The 18,452-nt window shown below is 48.4% G+C and overlaps 1 protein-coding gene across 1 annotated transcript in view; it reads right to left on the bottom strand.

Annotated features, from left to right (window-relative positions):
- Positions 1–18,452, bottom strand: part of DENND3 (DENN domain containing 3) — a 141,706-nt gene that overhangs the window by 3,259 nt on the left and 119,995 nt on the right. The window contains exons 11-22 of the mRNA XM_063921193.1: positions 15,081–15,184; positions 13,553–13,731; positions 12,538–13,059; positions 10,592–10,851; positions 8,313–8,483; positions 7,515–7,644; positions 6,129–6,236; positions 5,502–5,635; positions 3,888–4,048; positions 2,858–2,991; positions 954–1,072; positions 722–859 (exon numbers count right to left, since the gene is read on the bottom strand). Coding sequence (XP_063777263.1) covers positions 722–859; positions 954–1,072; positions 2,858–2,991; positions 3,888–4,048; positions 5,502–5,635; positions 6,129–6,236; positions 7,515–7,644; positions 8,313–8,483; positions 10,592–10,851; positions 12,538–13,059; positions 13,553–13,731; positions 15,081–15,184 — 2,160 coding nt within the window. The remainder of the gene's footprint in view (positions 1–721; positions 860–953; positions 1,073–2,857; positions 2,992–3,887; positions 4,049–5,501; positions 5,636–6,128; positions 6,237–7,514; positions 7,645–8,312; positions 8,484–10,591; positions 10,852–12,537; positions 13,060–13,552; positions 13,732–15,080; positions 15,185–18,452) is intronic.

Below are 18,452 nucleotides of genomic sequence, written 5' to 3'. Positions count from 1 at the left end.
TGCCAGTAGGGGTAGATATGGTGCCGTAAGAGGTAGAACGCGTGAAAGGTAACAACAGATGGATAACTCCGGGAGACCTAAAATCACATTTCGGTTTTTACAAAGAGGAAAACTAAAAAAGTCAAACCTGATTATAGGTTTCCCTAGTTATCCAGAGGTTGGTACTTTCTCAGGCGTTTTACCTCATACGGAGCCATTTTGCCCTATCGGCAAACTCGGGAACTAAGGCCCAGATTTATCAAGCCTTAGAGAGTGATAAATAGCACGGTGATAACACACCAACCAATCAGCTCCTAACTGTCATTTTTCAAACACAGCCTGTAACATGCCAGTAGGAGCTGATTGGTTGGTACTTAATCACCGTGCAAAGTTTGATAAATCTGGTCCTAAATTTTACTTTCACACCATCCTTCTCCCCATGCCGTGAGTACACTTGTAAGTTTGTGGCATTCGGCCTGTTAGTTGGAGCTGCAGACAGCTGTAAATAGGGAAATTGTAATTGTTGTGATGTTGTATCGTATTCTTCTTTGTACCACTTGTACTTTGCATGTTTTGTTGTGTGGTTCTTCTCCTATATTCGGCGCTGTGGAAGCTGCGTGGCGCCATATACAGATTACAACAAACGCAACGTGATTAGATAGTTTCTACATCAATCCTCCTGTGCGCGGCTACACTGGCCGCAGGCCTCCCTGGTGGATGGTGGGGTTAGACCGCTGGGTACCTGTTGCTTGACTCTCAGCATGCAGGTGATGGCCGTGCAGTCCTGCAGGAGAACCTTGTGAGCGGTTCTGGAGAAATCCTTCAGGTCAAAGACACAGATCTCGTTGCCCTCTTTACAGGAGACCCACAGCTGCCCCTTCTGGAAGACATCAGAGAAAACAAATCATTCAGCAAAAGACCAAATGACGACTGCAGACCCCCCACACCCCCCATTCCGGCCCCCCATGCGGCACCTCGGGGAACAGCTGGATGCAGTAAAATGCGGAACCGATCTTGCACAGGTTCTCGGAAATCTCCAGCTTCCTACACTGCTGACCGTTCTTTCTGGAGAGCAGGACCAGGTCTTTCGTACCTGGGAAGGGTTAAAACAAAAAGAAAAACAACGGACAGGATTACTATATAGAAGGGTTAATTATTTCAATAGCGACCGGTATATAGTATATGTCTTGTAAACACCAGCTGTACACTAACAAATGCGTGGCAGGTGTTGTGGAACTACAAGTGCCACTAGAACCTGCCCAGGTTGCTTCCCCTCACTGTACACAAACGTGGTCGCTCCTATGTCTGAGAATCTCTTTAGACGTCAACCATACTGTACTCGTCCTGTACTGGAGTCGGACGCAGCGGTGTCAAATAACCAACATAAAACTGCGCAGCTGCATCAGACATCGGCAGTGCATCCGACGAGCACTGTATTTTTCATCATAACTAGGCCTCTAGGTGGCGCTGTTCCTCCGGTAGATAGTTATTCCGCTATTATGAATAACACGGCAGCTGCCATTAAACAAGACAAAAATAATTTCTGTGCAGCGGCCGTAAAAAATGTGAAAGGGTGTTATAATGCTTTCACCGAAACTTTTAGCAGATAGAATTATTTCACATAATTCATTGTTTTTCATTTTGGAAAGGCAACTCGTGGGTCCGACGGTACACAATTATATGGAGGCGTATTACGTCATGCAAACATAAGTAACATCCTATATACTGTTATATAAATGAGAACATAAATAAAACAGAATATAAATAGCATAACATTTCCTGGTCCAAAGCCCGTTACTATACAATGCAGGCAAAGGTTTCTCCAGGGGAAATCTGCAGGATCATTTAAAAAAAAAAAATGTTCTCAAATTCTCTCAAGACAAAGATGAAAAAGTAAATCCCGTATTCATGTAACGTTTTAAGGCGGACTGGCTAATAATGTGACACTTTATTCCAACAGCTACACCTGACTGTATGAACTTAACGGAATCTCCACCTTCAGGTGGCATTAAGTTATTGGCTTGCACCCTCCAGCAATATTCACTAAACTCATCGTTCTACCTTTCAGTGTTTATATAATGAAGCAGAGATCTGAACGTTTGTTTCCCCTGGAAAGGACACGGGCCCTCATTCCGAGTTGATCGCTCGCTAGCAGTTTTTAGCAGCCGTGCAAACGCATTGTCGCCCCCCACCGGGGAGTGTATTTTCACTTTGCAGAAGTGCGAACGCTTGTGCAGCCGAGCGCCTGCAAAATCCTTTTGCGCAAAACAAGACCAGCCCTGTAGTTACTCTTCGTGTGCGTTGATTTTACCGACGGAGGGACGGATTTTGACGTCACACACCCGCCCAGCGAACGCCCAGCCACTCCTGCGTTTCTTTCTGCCACGCCTGCGTTTTTCTAAGCACTCCCTGAAAACGGTCAGTGGACACCCAGAAACGCCCCCTTCATGTCAATCGTCCTGCGTTCGGCCACGCGACTGTAATGTTCATTAGACTCTGTGCAAACCCACGATGCTCACTGTACCCGTACGACGCGCCTGTGCATTGCGGTGCATACGCATGCGCAGAAATGCAGATTTTTAGCCTGATCGCTGCACTGCGAACTACGGCAGCTAGCGATCAACTTGGAATGACCCCCACAGATCAGTTCTGCGCATAGGACAGAGGAAGCAGTTTAAGGTCGTAGTCAATGGCAATGAGACTACAACTACTCTGCTTGGTGATACAAGCATGGATGAAAAGCACAGAAAGAAACATGACGTGTTCGGCAAAGATAATAAAGGAATAGGGTAAGTTGCAGGAAGTAAGCAGTGTGGCCCTCAGGGTTTGTAGCTACGGCTGTAGGGACCCCATCAGATGACGGGCGAGCGGAACTCACAGAAGAACAGGAGGTCACCGTGCATGGTCATAGATGTGACGTCATCATATTGCAGCTGGAACCGCTGATGGACCTTCAAGGTGTTTACATCCCAGGTAAAGACCATCCCATCCGCGCTGCAGGAGTACGCAATCCTACGGCACATAGATGGGTCAGTGGGACAGCTCGGGGGTCGGAGGTTATACAACATGCAGACAAACGCGGTGGCATAAAGCAAAAACACAGAACTGGGAAAACTTCACCTCAAAAGGAGAACACATTTATTCACTCATTTTAAAAATGTTCTTTATGTCCTAATTGTTGGAAGAAAGTAAACTACATGGGGTTAAATTGAAGTATAGTGCACGCATTTTAACTTATTCCGCAGCCACACCCCCTATGACATCATATACATGTGGCACCATATTGTGTATAGTCACGCCCCCAATTACCTCATTTAAATGTAGTCTTACATCGTATATGGCTATGCTCCAATACATATACAGCCACACCCGCAGTGACATCATATAAACGTGGTGCCACATTGTACATAGCCACATTTGATTGGTGTCATGTGAATGTGGTGCCACGTTATTAGGGAGGTCAGAAAGGGGTGCCACGTGACATTTAACCACAACCCCAATCCTATAAATGTAATGACATTTCATATCTAGCGTTGCCCCAAGTGACCACAAATCTGATATGCACGTTCTCTCAGGAAATATATATATATATATATTTCTGATACGTATTTCAAATAAAGTCAATGTATGTGACGGATTGTAACGGACTAGATAATATATTTGCTCAGATAGGATACGTCTAGAACACACAAGATCGCACCTTGTGCATGCATATAGAATATGTAATCCACAGCTTAACCTGATGTAATGTTCTAGTGTACACAATACTGCAGGTGGCGCCATGGGAGAAACGGAAAAACGACATCTGAATACGATTCACTAAGTGTTACCGATTCAGCGTGCACAATGGCGCATTGATCTAAGGTGCGGCAAGCTCTGCGCCTTCTGTATGGCGAATACCGCCTTACCTCCGCTGACGGTCACTGTCGTCCAGTACGATGTCCACGACCTCTGCCCGGTGGTCGTTCAGCTGTTTGTTGCAGGACAAGCTGTACGTATTGATGATATAGATGATAAAGTCGCTCGATCCAACCCACACCTGACTCTGCTCCACTCCCACCATGCACCTCTAGAGGGAGACACACGTCGCACAGATTACACAGGAGCACAGATGTTAGAGACAGGAGGGGGGAGGTGGGGGCTAAATTCCCACCGCTACATAGGAAACATGAAATGTACTATACACAACTTGCTCATAACATTATCTTATTTGGGGTGTTTAAACGAAAAAAAAAAAAAAAGTTAAACATGGTATGGGAAAATAGATAAGCAAATACATTTATAACCCCACCAAGAAAGGGTCACATCGGCCCAATTTTAGGAGTGCGCACTCCATCTGACCTCTCCCCACCTCCACAGAACCTCTGGAAGGTGTTAGCGTTGCTGCAGCAACTCGCTGGGTTCATAAGTGTGTGCGGGAGAATTTAGGCTGCATTGATGTGTACTATTGTATCTTCTTTGTACAGCGCCGTCAGCAATAGTGCGGAGCTATATACACATAACCGGCAATAAATAAATAAGCTGGCCGACTCTTTTGTGTTAGTCTATTTGTTGCGGGTGTTTCCAAACATAAATCAGTTTCTTTCACATGCTGCAGAACGTCAGCGGCATCTGTAGTTATGACGCACTTAGGCCACGCCATTGCAATGCAGGGGGATACACTCGGCAGACACAAAGACTGTTCTGTACTGTGCAACACCTGAAAGTACCTTTCCTAGTCCTAAGTGTGGTATCCCGTAACAAAGTGAAATGCAGGAATCTCATCACTAACAGGTCTCCCTTGGAATCTCGGGGAGGAATATAATTCCCCGGCATCAATGCGATGTGGCGTTCTGTAAAGGCATTGCAAGTTTTCCCTTGCAGTTATCGATTTTAGCACTATCGTAATTGGCTGATAGGTGCGCAGCTGGGCTTTGCAATGACGTACAAAGGGACACTGCAAAGAATTGAATTTGCTGCAATATGAATGGATTAGCAACAAAATCCTTCCAGCGACGTGGCAGCGCCCCCTGGTGACAATGAATCTTGCGTTTGGGAATTGTGTTGCAAGTGTGCAGGAATCGTAATCAGTACTTGGACCAATCCTGTATTTACCTCGTACTGTAGTTGTGCATTAAAGAGAAAACAAACAATTATTTTTCGTAGTTGCCGCTTAGAAAGCCTTTCTGATAATTAAAGGGTAGTAATACATTTTGTATTAAATGGTCTTGTGGAAAAATGTCTTTATAATGAACAATTCTTGATGTTATTTTTTTCCAAATTTAAATAAAACTAAAGAAAGAAAAAAAATTCTTCCATTTTGAAAATTGATTCAATTAACTAACTACGATTTAGTCTCTACTGTGTTACATTACAACATGAAATCAACGACCCACAAACCGATTTTTGGAAACGGAACGGTCACGATAGCGCCTCTTTCCAGAACAAGAACTAATGCTGTAATATAAAGCGTCCTGTATATAACGGACATGGTAACGGATAAGGGAACGGCGCTGTGTAATGAAGGCGCCATCCTCGCTCACCAGTTTAGAGTTTCCCACTTTCAGGCAATGCTGCTGAATGGACCAGGTGGAAGCATTAAACACGACCACTTTCCCCTCGCCCAGGGCGCACCATAACTTAGGTGAGTCGTCCTTTCCTGACGCATCCAGCTGCCCTAGAGAGAAAAACATAAGCGGGCGTCATTGTAGAACCCCATATGCGGGTTATTGCATCAGGGACAACGGCAGGGACACAAGGAACCAGTGTATGGGACTATCGTCAGCTAAAATGATATAAGACAGGGAGGAACGAGCTGCGGAAACCTTACCGCTGACCTAATACAGTATATGAGGATTAATACAGAGGCTGAAATCTAAGGTAGGTGTTATATAACATTATACGGATAATGTCCCGCAAATAACATCTGTATAAATGCTGAGTTCTGATGTCATTATTTAAAAAGGAATTATAATGTTTTATAGTTACATTATAAATATAACTCCGCCTCTACTATTATTACAGATATTAGATACAGCCTCAAACATCTGAGCAATATATAAAACCACTCGGCCCGCGGTCTCCTTGGTGACTTGTAATAAGCATATAATATACATCAGAGAGTACAGCTTGGTCATTCCCCGGTCCTACACCTGGTCGCAGAGCCTCACCTGGCGTATACAGCAGCACGTCTACCGACTGGGCCACCATTTCCCCGGTGGAAGGATTGATCCGGTGTTTCAGCGTCTCGGAAGTGGTCTTTGGAATCATCATGGGCACTATACGGTAGTAGGTAGATCGCGTGGGGATTAGCGTCCATGCCACAACATTGTAAAATGCGCAGTGATGATGCGGAGACATTACAGAGCGCTCTCTCGTTTACTGTGTTATACACTGTGTTCTCTGGTCATTATAACATAACTCTGTGCATAGCACGGTGACGTACTGTATAGCTAACTACTTTCTGCCCAATATTGCAGCAGAGAAGGCAAGACACTGTGTAACGCAGCACAAGGCGTCAGCTCAGGACCCGGTGACAGCGTTAGGCGCCAGTAAGAGGCTTCTTCTTGTTGTGAGAATAAAACAGTTGGGCCCAGATTTATCAAGCCTTGGAGAGTGATAAATTGCACGGTGATAAAGTACCGATCAATCAGTTCCTAACTGTCATTTTTCAAATGCATGCCCTTATTTATCAATGAGTGATAAGTTTCACTGTGAGTGATAAATTGCACCAGCCAATCAGCTCCTTCCATTCCATGTTAGGAGCGGATTGGCAGGTGCAATTTATCACTCACAGTGAAATTTATCACTCATTGATAAATAAGGGCAACAGCCTGTAACACGGCAGTTACGACTTTATCACCGTGCAATTCATCACTCACCAAGGCTTGATAAATCTGGCCTTGATCTGAAATGATTTCCCAAGGAGAAAGGAGTCAGCTGGACGGCAGACCGAGTCACTGCACCACCCGTCTTACAGTATATACTGCGCATACAATGAAACAATATCTTGATGCTGCTGTGGGAGGGTTGGCAGTGACGGCGACTTAGCAGGAGGATTTAAAGCGTCAAAAATGTAACAGGTAAAAAAGGCCACATTCTGAACATTTTTTTGAACTTCGATAATTGTGACAGATTTAGCAACAGGGGACAGTAGGCACGAAACAAGCGCTAAGGGGAGGTTCTAACAAACACAGTCACCGGCTCAGTGTATATGTCTGAGTATCGTGAATTAGCATGCAAGAGTCTGAATCCTGGCCCTTTGCATCTAGGGCCCCAAAGACCTCTCCATTATGCCCTAAACCTGGCCCTGGCATCAGACGAGCCGTGATACCCATTTAGTTCCTTTCCCATCTTCCCATTCCAATCCGGGCACATACAGTACAATGGCGCCAAGCGTCTGCCTATCACCTATCACCGGGGGCCACGTATTGCAGCGAGAAGAGGACCGCGCCCCAGGCCAGCAGAGCGCCATTAGATAATTACAGGCGGGCAGCTCTGATCAGCGGATGCGGCCGCATTACATATACGGCACCACCCAGGAACCAGACGCTCACCTTCATCTTTCATCCTGTCGAAGTGCGAGAGTTTGGAGACAGCGTATATGGCCTTTGAGTTTTGCAGAGCACCGACCACCGCATTCATGAGCAGGACGTTGGTCAGAGCTTCCTGCACATACTGAGGGTCCTGCAAAATATAAAGGGAAAATGCCCGTCAGCAACCTCGCTACAGGCCCGCGCGCTGGACGGCAAGCTCCGCTTACTTTACGTTACATTCATTTATTATGTAGGTCCCCTGAGGGGACACGGGTTCAGGCCCCGCCTCCAGGTGCAGGGACAATACGCAAATAAAGTTAGCCCCTCCTCCTCAGAACATACAGACAAGACTGCGAGTAAGTAGGGGGTTGGAGCAGGACAAACCACGGAACGTGGCAGTACATGAACTAAAACTCAGAGAAGGGAGGAGACACCGCTAATGAGTGGGATATCACCCAACGTATTACCTCAGACATGGCCTTTGGGGCAATTACACGCAGCCGCTTCTCCTCCGTATCATAAGGGACAGGGGTATTAAACAATGTACAAAGCCGCTAACTTTACGTGGAGCCAGGCCAAAATCCCCCAATGACCCATGGCGGCCAATCCCGGGAAGGGAAAAATATTCCCATTAATGCCGCTCTCAGATTGTCCCAATACATTACTTCATACAGATAATTCCCATAGGTCAGTAATGGGCAGCCGGCGGCTCTCCAGTAGGTGTGAGACAACCTTTGCTTGGCGGAACAGGATTCCACCTGCAGTCCCACCACAAGTAGAGAGCCACAGGAGGCCTACACCCGCGACCGAAGCACACACCTTGTGACTGTCCGCCATCTTCCTTCCAGCCCACATCTCTTTGATCATGACGTTCCACAACTCACATTCCGTTTTCAGGTTGGCTTCAAACACATCTTTCCTGGAGGAGATTTTTATCCTGAGCGTCGGGATCCTTAAGAGCAGGAAGGCGGAGGTGGAGATCTTCACGTCCTACAGGAAAGGTCAAACGGGTCAAACACTACACTTCCCGGAAGTGGCGCACATATGGACAGGTTCTGAGAACGATCTAACTGCACTGACCAATCAAAGTTAGATGGTTTTCAAAAGGTAAGAAAAGATCATTGTTCTTAGGCTGGGTACACACTACACAACATCTCAGGCGATCTATCGCCCCGACGCTGTTTGAAACAATACATCGTCCACATTGCATAGTGTGTACCTGTGACTGCGCGTTCCCGGCTGTCCCATCTGATGTACTGCAGATGTGCCGACCCTGCAGCCGACAGCACGCAGGTAAATGCAGGGTGCACTGTTAAATTGCGCCAATGTACGATATATCGTGCAGCCGCTACGATATATCGGCACATCATACCGTCGCTGATACTAACACTTTTATTTTTGCAATTTGTGAATTCAGCTCTCGGTTGGGAAGCTGACGTAGACGTGTATCCAACCATGTATTACACCAATTAATTAGTAGAATGTCAACCGACTTGGTATTTAGGAAAGTACTGTACTTTACTCGTTACACCAGCTGGGCTATAGGGAGATATCACATAATATAATCACAGCATTCAGAATTATTGTCATCCGATGTTGATTTTGCTTCAGCGCAGTTTAAAATGTAAGAAATGTTCTATTACGCTTTCATATTTTACTTAACACAAACCAGCAATACGCGGTCATGAAATCTACTGCAGCCAATCAAAGCCCCAGCGAGACAGCAGGAGACGAGACCGGCTACAGGGGTGTCATTTGGGAACCCCCCCCCCCATCCCCCAGCATTCTCCCGGCATCCCCTCCCATCCTCCTGTTGTCATAACCCGGCATCCCCTCCCATCATCATCCCCCGGCATCCCCTCCCATCCTCCCGTCATCATCCCCCGGCATCCCCTCCCATCCTCCCGTCATCATCCCCCGGCATCCCCTCCCATTGTCATCTCTCAGCATTCTCCCATCCTCCCGTCGTCATCCCCCGGTATCCCCTCCCATCCTCCCGTCATCATCCCCCGGCATCCCCTCCCAACCTCCCGTCATCATCCCCCGGCATCCCCTCCCATTGTCATCTCTCAGAATTCTCCCATCCTCCCGTCGTCATCCCCCGGTATCCCCTCCCATCCTCCCGTCATCATCCCCCGGCATCCCCTCCCTTCCTCCCGTCATCATCCCCCGGCATCCCCTCCCATTGTCATCTCTCAGCATTCTCCCATCCTCCCGTCGTCATCCCCCGGTATCCCCTCCCATCCTCATCCCCCGGCATCCCCTCCCATCCTCCCGTCATCATCCCCCGGCATCCCCTCCCATTGTCATCTCTCAGCATTCTCCCATCCTCCCGTCGTCATCCCCCTGTATCCCCTCCCATCCTCCCGTCATCATCCCCCGGCATCCCCTCCCATCCTCCCGTCATCATCCCCCGGCATCCCCTCCCATTGTCATCTCTCAGCATTCTCCCATCCTCCCGTCGTCATCCCCCGGTATCTCCTCCCATCCTCCCGTCATCATCCCCCGGCATCCCCTCCCATCCTCCCGTCATCATCCCCCGGCATCCCCTCCCATCCTCCCGTCGTCATCCCCTCCCATCCTCCTGTTGTCATCACCCGGCATCCCCTCCCATCCTCCCGTAGTCATCCCCTCCCATCATCATCCCCCGGCATTCCCTCCCATCCTCATCCCCTACCGCTGTCATCACCCGGCATCCCCTCCCATCCTCCCGTAGTCATCCCCTCCCATCATCATCCCCCGGCATTCCCTCCCATCCTCATCCCCTACCGCTGTCATCCCCCGGCATTCCCTCCCATCCTTCCGTTGTCATCCCCCGGCATCCCCTCCGATCCACCCATCGTCATCCCCTCCCATCCTCCCGTCGTCATCCCCTCCCATCATCATCCCCCGGCATTCCCTCCCATCCTCCCGTCGTCATCCCCTACCGTTGTCATCCCCCGGCATCCCCTCCCATCCTTCCGTTGTCATCCCCCGGCATCCCCTCCGAACCACCCAACGTCATCCCCTCCCATCCTCCCGTCGTCATCCCCGGCATCCCTTCCCATCCTCCCGTCGTCATCCCTCCCATCTTCCAGGCATCCCACGTCCGCACTCACCTCTATGTTTCTAAAGATGGCTATTTCCTCGTAGCTCTGCCGTCCCTCCAGCAGAAGGAAGAGGCGCTTCTGAGTCATGGCGATCTTGCCCACACCCATGTTGGTCTTCACCGAGCTGGACAACTTGTACACAAACTCGTTCTGGTCCAGCTTCTTGGCCACTATAGACGGCAGATTCACCTCTTCGGCTTCCGTTTCCGTCTCTTTCCAGCAAGTGTAGAAGTCCTTGAAGACATCGGGGTCAATCTGCTTCTGGTGACCTTGGGGCAAGAATCACATGGAGATGGGGATTTAAAAAAAGTAAACTTAACCCTAAAATAAATAACTATATAATCTGGATGTGACACAGTGAGAGGTTATAAATAGATTATAAACGCTGAACAAATTTATCATGGAATTAATATTCGAGTTACGGCAAAAAGAGGATAGGGGAGCACGGATGGGGAGTGGTTATTTTACACCAGGACAAATGTTGTAATTCTGGGCTGAGCCCCTGACTCGGCCACGATAACAGCCAATACTGCGGCAATTCCAAAACCCAGACGCTTTTCAAACCCATTCCTATCACCAGCTACATTCACCGTTTCCCCGCCAATCAGCGACGGCCTTCCCCCACATTGCGTCATAACAACGATCTCTGTGAGAGGCCTTTCATATATACAGAACGGGAAAGAGCAAGACTGTGCCACATCACCCGTTCTCAGCAATAAGCTCTGCTCCATCTGTACCCTCTTCTATACTCATCTCAAGAAAATGGTTTTAAAGTTTGGGGGTCGATCGAAACAGAACCCGTTTACATACTATACAGGCGAAGTAAGCTGATGCCTAGGTCGGCACGGCTACATTTAATTAGATTTATCATTTTAGTTTCTTTCTTTTTTTTTTTTTTTTTAAACTTGATATTTACAAAACACGTCTTTGTCCAATTCAAGTAGAAGAGAACAAGATGTCAAAAGTGGCCTGATCGTATAGGGGGCAGAGGTATGTGCGACTTTATGCTAATAATGTCACAAAGCCCTTCCCAGGTGCACATCACGGCACCTGAATGCCCAAAGACTGGCGTCCGCTGTAGTCATCCATAGATGCTGAACTACCACTCGGTTATGTCTTTAAATACACCGTGTAAACTTCCACCAGCCCTAGGGCAGGTACAGCTTCTCCGTCTGAATATGGCTGCCTCCTGTGTCGACCGTGCAGTGTTTGTAAGCAACCACTCTTCATCGACACACCTGCGACTTGCCCATATGAGACTAAAACTCTGCCCCTGTCTTTACACGGCCCAAAACTGGCCTCCTAACAATGGTGAGGTTATAAAGAGGGCGTCACTAACGTTATATTATAAAAAGGGGGCACTATCCATGTGTTTATTATACCGCTGAAGAAAACAGGAGAACCTTTGGGAGGAATTGTTTTAATCGAGCCTGTAGCTCCCGACTAAAGTGATGAGAGCTATTCGATTGTTTGGGCCCCCAGCCCGCCCTGGTCGCAAGCGGCACATTCTCATGCCCAAATCCACGGGGATTAGCCATGTAAAGTGACTTTTCCCATGCAAACTACTAGACAATCTGCAAAGTGCCCGAACAGCAGTTAAGGAGCCCAAAAGCTTAGATGGCTATCTGCTAGCACCCTCTGGTGATGGTGCCCAAAATTAATTGGATAGCCTCCGGTCACTTTAGAAGGTAGCTACGGGCACGAGAAACAACTGAATCCCCCCTTTACGTCAGAAATCTTCAACGAGTCATTTGTAGAATGTACCATGTACTTTACCGTTTTATATGTCAGTCTGCCCCCTAGTGGCGGATATCCTTAGTGCATTTGACCACAACGCAATATTACAAGCAGCGCAACTAAATATTTTTAAGCATGTAGAGAATAAATGTTCTGCCGGGTAACCACCTAAAACCTCTGTGCTTTACAAAAACGACAGAAGGTGACCGCCGACGTACCCACAGTCAGCGCATCAAACAAGCGGTGAATTGTATCAATGTCTTTTACGATTCCAGATTCCTGTATCCGCCGCACAAAGTCCTCCAGGTGCAGATGCGTCTTGGGCAACTCGAACTTCTTCACGTGGTCGTCGGTCCGCGTCACTTCTCTTTCCTTGTCCAACACTTGGCCGATGAGCCTCTTCAGTTCCGGTCTGCGGTCGGCCTGCTGGCGCTCGGATTCCGGCAGACAGAGGACCACTTTCCTCACCATTTCCATGGGGAAGATGCGCAGGTCCGTCTTGTACAGGTTCTGGAAGTCCGAGAGGGCACTGAGCAGTTTGCCCTGCATGAGGCACACCAGGCCGCGGAGGTAGTAGTACCGGGCCAGCAGCACGGAGTTCTCGGGGGGCAGGCTGAGGATCTCTTTACTGAGGTAATTGTTCAGCTCCGTGTAATAGGTCTGAATGCCATGCGGAACCAGAGGAAAATGGACTTCGGGTAGCTTGAAAGTGTAAACAGACGTCCCCGGTACTTTATTTCCTGTATTAATAAAAAACAAATATTTATACAAGGTAACCCTTCCGAGACAACCTGCTTTTATCTCCGCGTCAACAATTTGGTAACATATTCCGTGGCGCAACAGAATATTAAATAACAGGAAGACAGGGGCGTTTTCAGAGTGTTCTTTGGACTTCGTGGCATAACCAAAGAAGGGGGGGTCATCACTTTTATAAGCCAAAGCTTGCAATATACTGTTGATAACTACCAGCAGTATCCTCATTCACTTAGTTGTTTTGCGTCATATGCGGCAGGACGCTTGGCGCAGCATAGACGCTTGCTACGGCTAGATATTTGTACTCTGTCATAAATGTTGGGGCTTATTCGCACGGCAGCCACATACAAAGTCGCTCACAGAAGACCAGGTATATATATATATATATATATGCAGAGACACAACAGAAATAATGAACGCGTGCACCTCACCCCACCAGAGCATCTTTATGACCAAATGAAAACCTCGCCCCCTCCTCACCGTTCTCCTGCGGGGGTCTCCTGAGGGAGAGTGGTCCTGCAGGCACGTCGGCCATCTTGATGTCCAGCAGGTTTGGCATGCTGATCACCAGCTTCTTACTGAACATGTGTTCCGGCCGGAAGCGCTTCAGCTTCTCGGTGGCCCGCCGTCTTTGGTTTTCAAAATGCAAACTGGACCTCCTGCAAAGGCAAGGGCAGTATTAGCAGCTGCAGTCCCCCTAGGGTCACCTAGCACTCTATTACGGGTCAGTCACGAGGGGCACTCTCTTGCAGGTCAGTCACTTGGAGCACTCTCTTGCAGGTCAGTCACTTGGGGTCCTCTCTTGCAGGTCAGTCACTTGGGGCCCTCTCTTGCAGGTCAGTCACTTGGGGCCCTCTCTTGCAGGTCAGTCACTTGGGGCCCTCTCTTGCAGGTCAGTCACTTGGGGCCCTCTCTTGCAGGTCAGTCACTTGGGGCCCTCTCTTGCAGGTCAGTCACTTGGGGCCCTCTCTTGCAGGTCAGTCACTATGGGCCCTCCCTTACAGGTCAGTCACTAGGGGCCCTCCCTTACAGGTCAGTCACTAGGGGCACTCCCTTACAGGTCAGTCACTAGGGGCCCTCCCTTACAGGTCAGTTACTAGGGGCCCTCCCTTACAGGTCAGTCACTAGGGGCCCTCCCTTACAGGTCAGTCACTAGGGGCCCTCCCTTACAGGTCAGTCACTAGGGCCCTCCCTTACAGGTCAGTCACTAGGGGACCTCCCTTACAGGTCAGTCACTAGGGGCCCTCCCTTATAGGTCAGTCACTAGGGGCACTCTCTTACAGGTCAGTCACTATGGGCCCTCCCTTATAGGTCAGTCACTAGGGGCACTCTCTTACAGGTCAGTCACTAGGAGCCCTCTCCTACAGGTCATTCACTACGAGCACTTTCTTACAGGTTAGTCACTACGAGCACTCTCTTACAGGTCAGTCACTACGGGCCTTCTCTTACAGGTCAGTCATTTGGGGCACTCTCTTACAGGTCAGTCACTACGAGCACTCTCTTACAGGTCAGTCACAAAGGGCACCCTCTTACAGGTCAGTCACGTTGGGCCACGTTATGTGAGCAGCAGGGGGTGCAGCTGTATGTACGGAATAACACTGATACTATAAGCCTTGTGTTCTAAGGCTTCACCTCCTAAGTATTTTGCTGTAAAAAAAAAACTCCAGCTTTTAAATGTCCCAGTCTAAACCTCCCTATAGACATCTGGTGCAACAGCGCCCCCTGCAGATGATGAAACAAGACAATACACTCATTATAGAAGCCAACAATAGGATTTAGGAAAGTGGTGCATAGAAAAATGCCCTGCATCTCTTAGCAACCAATCATATTCCTACTGTCATTTTACTAGCACTTTACTAAATTAAAGTGAACCCTGATTGGTTGCAGTGGGTTACAGCCTCTTTCCCGCACAGTAACCAGCGCTCCATGTTTATTGATGCCCCCGTATTACCTATCTATGGAAATAAACGTCACTGTTCAGCTCCGCACTAATCATTCCATAACTTACCTATCAATATCTGAGGTCGTGTCCAGCTCCATCCGGGCAAAGTCATCCATCCTCTTGTTAAGGCGAGCTTTGAGAAACGAATTGAACATGTATGTGCGCAGGACCTATAGCGGCACACAGACAAATCATTAGCTGGACCTTCCGCACGTCACAGATACAATCAGAGAGCAGAGAACCCGCTTACATCCCGTCACCGAGCGCCGTGTGGTGGATTCTGACATCTTGGTAACAACGTGCTCCGCTGGAGGGAGGAGGGGTGGCAGATAGAACATGTGCAGAGACTTAGATTTGGGAGGGGGGTGTATTTGCCCCCCTTGAACTGCAGCACGGTTTGTTGCAGGTGCAAAGTTACTTGCTTATTTATTTTACATTTTTGGTGATCAAAGAGCTATCCGTATATCCATTAGTTGTGTCACTTGGGTTAAACGTTTTGCACGGTGAATACCTTATGCCTGTATTTTTGAACTGGGGTTACCACCGGGTTGGGTACGGGATGTCTGTGCTTTGGGCTGCCAGCAGTCAGAAGACCAACAGCAGCATCCTGACGTGAAGAATCCTGACCCTCTTGCCCTACCCCCCCAAATCTACCCCCTCTCCCTCCGCAGCCTAACCCTCCCTTTTTAGTGCCTAACCCTAACCGTCCCTGCAGCCTAACCCTAACCGTACCCCCTTAGTGTATCACCTTCCCCACAGCCTAATCCTTGTTCTCCCTGCATTGTTTCTGCGCTTATTTTGCGTCTCTTACCACAGGCAATAAACGGCGGCGCAGCAGCCGAGCGGCTTTTCAGCGTTTATTACGCTGCTGCTTTGTATTTCTGCATTCAGCATCAGCTTGTGAGCACTAAAATGGTGGCTCTGCACGCACAGACTGTAAAACGCACCAGCTCTTCAGAAAGTCAACCGGTAAAACCGGAATATCACAAAAATAAAAAAAATAAGAATTTACTTACCGATAATTCTATTTCTCATAGTCCGTAGTGGATGCTGGGACTCCGTCAGGACCATGGGAATAGCGGGCTCCGCAGGAGACAGGGCACATCTAAATAAAGCTTTTAGGATCACATGGTGCGTACTGGCTCCTCCCCCTATGACCCTCCTCCAAGCCTCAGTTAGGTACTGTGCCCGGACGAGCGTACACAATAAGGAAGGATCTTGAATCCCGGGTAAGACTCATACCAGCCACACCAATCACACCGTACAACTTGTGATCTGAACCCAGTTAACAGTATGATAACAAAAAACGAAGTAGCCTCTGAAAAGATGGCTCACAACAATAGTAATAACCCGATCTTTGTAACAATAACTATGTACAAGTATTGCAGACAATCCGCACTTGGGATGGGCGCCCAGCATCCACTACGGACTATGAGAAATAGAATTATCGGTAAGTAAATTCTTATTTTCTCTAACGTCCTAGTGGATGCTGGGACTCCGTCAGGACCATGGGGATTATACCAAAGCTCCCAAACGGGCGGGAGAGTGCGGATGACTCTGCAGCACCGAATGAGAGAACTCCAGGTCCTCCTTAGCCAGAGTATCAAATTTGTAAAATTTTACAAACGTGTTCTCCCCTGACCACGTAGCTGCTCGGCAAAGTTGTAATGCCGAGACCCCTCGGGCAGCCGCCCAAGATGAGCCCACTTTCCTTGTGGAGTGGGCCTTTACAGATTTAGGCTGTGGCAGGCCTGCCACAGAATGTGCAAGTTGGATTGTGCTACAGATCCAACGTGCAATCGTCTGTTTAGACGCAGGAGCACCCATCTTGTTGGGTGCATACAATATAAACAACGAGTCAGATTTTCTGACTCCAGCTGTCCTTGAAATATATATTTTTAATGCTCTGACAACATCCAGTAACTTGGAGTCCTCCAAGTCGCTAGTAGCCGCAGGCACCACAATAGGCTGGTTCAAGTGAAAAGCCGAAACCACCTTAGGGAGAAAATGAGGACGTGTCCGCAGTTCTGCCCTGTCCGAATGGAAAATCAGATATGGGCTTTTGTATGATAAAGCCGCCAACTCTGAAACTCTCCTGGCTGAAGCCAGGGCCAATAGCATGGTTACCTTCCATGTAAGGTATTTTAAATCTACCGATTTTAGAGGCTCAAACCAATGAGATTTGAGAAAATTCAAAACTACGTTCAAATCCCACGGTGCCACTGGAGGCACTATTGGGGGTTGTATATGTAGTACACCTTTGACAAAAGTTTGTACTTCAGGCACTGATGCCAATTCCTTCTGGAAGAAGATTGATAAGGCCGAAATTTGAACTTTAATGGACCCCAATTTTAGGCCCATAGACAATCCTGCTTGCAGGAAATGTAAGAATCGACCCAATTGAAATTCTTCCGTTGGAGCCTTCTTGGCCTCACACCACGCAACATATTTTCGCCAAATGCGGTGATAATGTTGTACAGTCACTTCCTTTCTAGCCTTAATCAAGGTAGGAATAACTTCCTCTGGAATGCCCTTTTCTTTTAGAATCCGGCGTTCAACCGCCATGCCGTCAAACGCAGACGCGGTAAGTCTTGGAACATACAAGGTCCCTGCTGAAGCAGATCCCTTCTTAGAGGTAGAGGCCATGGATCCTCCGTGAGCATCTCTTGAAGTTCCGGATACCAAGTTCTTCTTGGCCAGTCCGGAGCCACCAGTATTGTTCTTACTCCTCTTTTCCGTATAATTCTCAGTACCTTTGGTATGAGAGGCAGAGGAGGGAACACATACACTGACTGGTACACCCACGGTGTTACCAGAGCGTCCACAGCTATTGCCTGAGGGTCTCTTGACCTGGCGCAATATCTGTCCAATTTTTTGTTGAGGCGAGACGCCATCATGTCCACCTTTGGTCTTTCCCAACGGTTCACAATCATGTGGAAGACTTCTGGATGAAGTCCCCACTCTCCCGGGTGAAGGTCGTGTCTGCTGAGGAAGTCTGCTTCCCAGTTGTCCACTCCCGGGATGAACACTGCTGACAGTGCTATGACATGATTCTCCGCCCAGCGCAGAATCCTTGCAGCTTCTGTCATTGCTCTTCTGCTTCTCGTGCCGCCTTGTCGGTTTACGTGGGCGACTGCCGTGATGTTGTCCGACTGGATCAACACCGGCTGACCCTGAAGCAGCGATTTTGCCAGGCTTAGAGCATTGTAGATCGCTCTTAGCTCCAGTATATTTATGTGAAGGGACGTCTCCAGGTTTGACCACACGCCCTGGAAGTTTCTTCCCTGTGTGACTGCTCCCCAGCCTCGTAGGCTGGCATCCGTAGTCACCAGGACCCAGTCCTGTATGCCGAATCTGCGGCCCTCTAACAGATGGGCACTCTGCAACCACCACAGGAGAGACAACCTTGTTCTTGGTGACAGTGTTATCCGCTGATGC

The sequence above is a fragment of the Pseudophryne corroboree genome, chromosome 5 (genome assembly GCF_028390025.1).
Source record: "Pseudophryne corroboree isolate aPseCor3 chromosome 5, aPseCor3.hap2, whole genome shotgun sequence".
NCBI lineage: Eukaryota > Metazoa > Chordata > Amphibia > Anura > Myobatrachidae > Pseudophryne > Pseudophryne corroboree.
The sequence above is the reverse complement of the archived record's forward strand: the minus strand, read 5'-3'. Positions and strand labels throughout refer to the sequence as shown.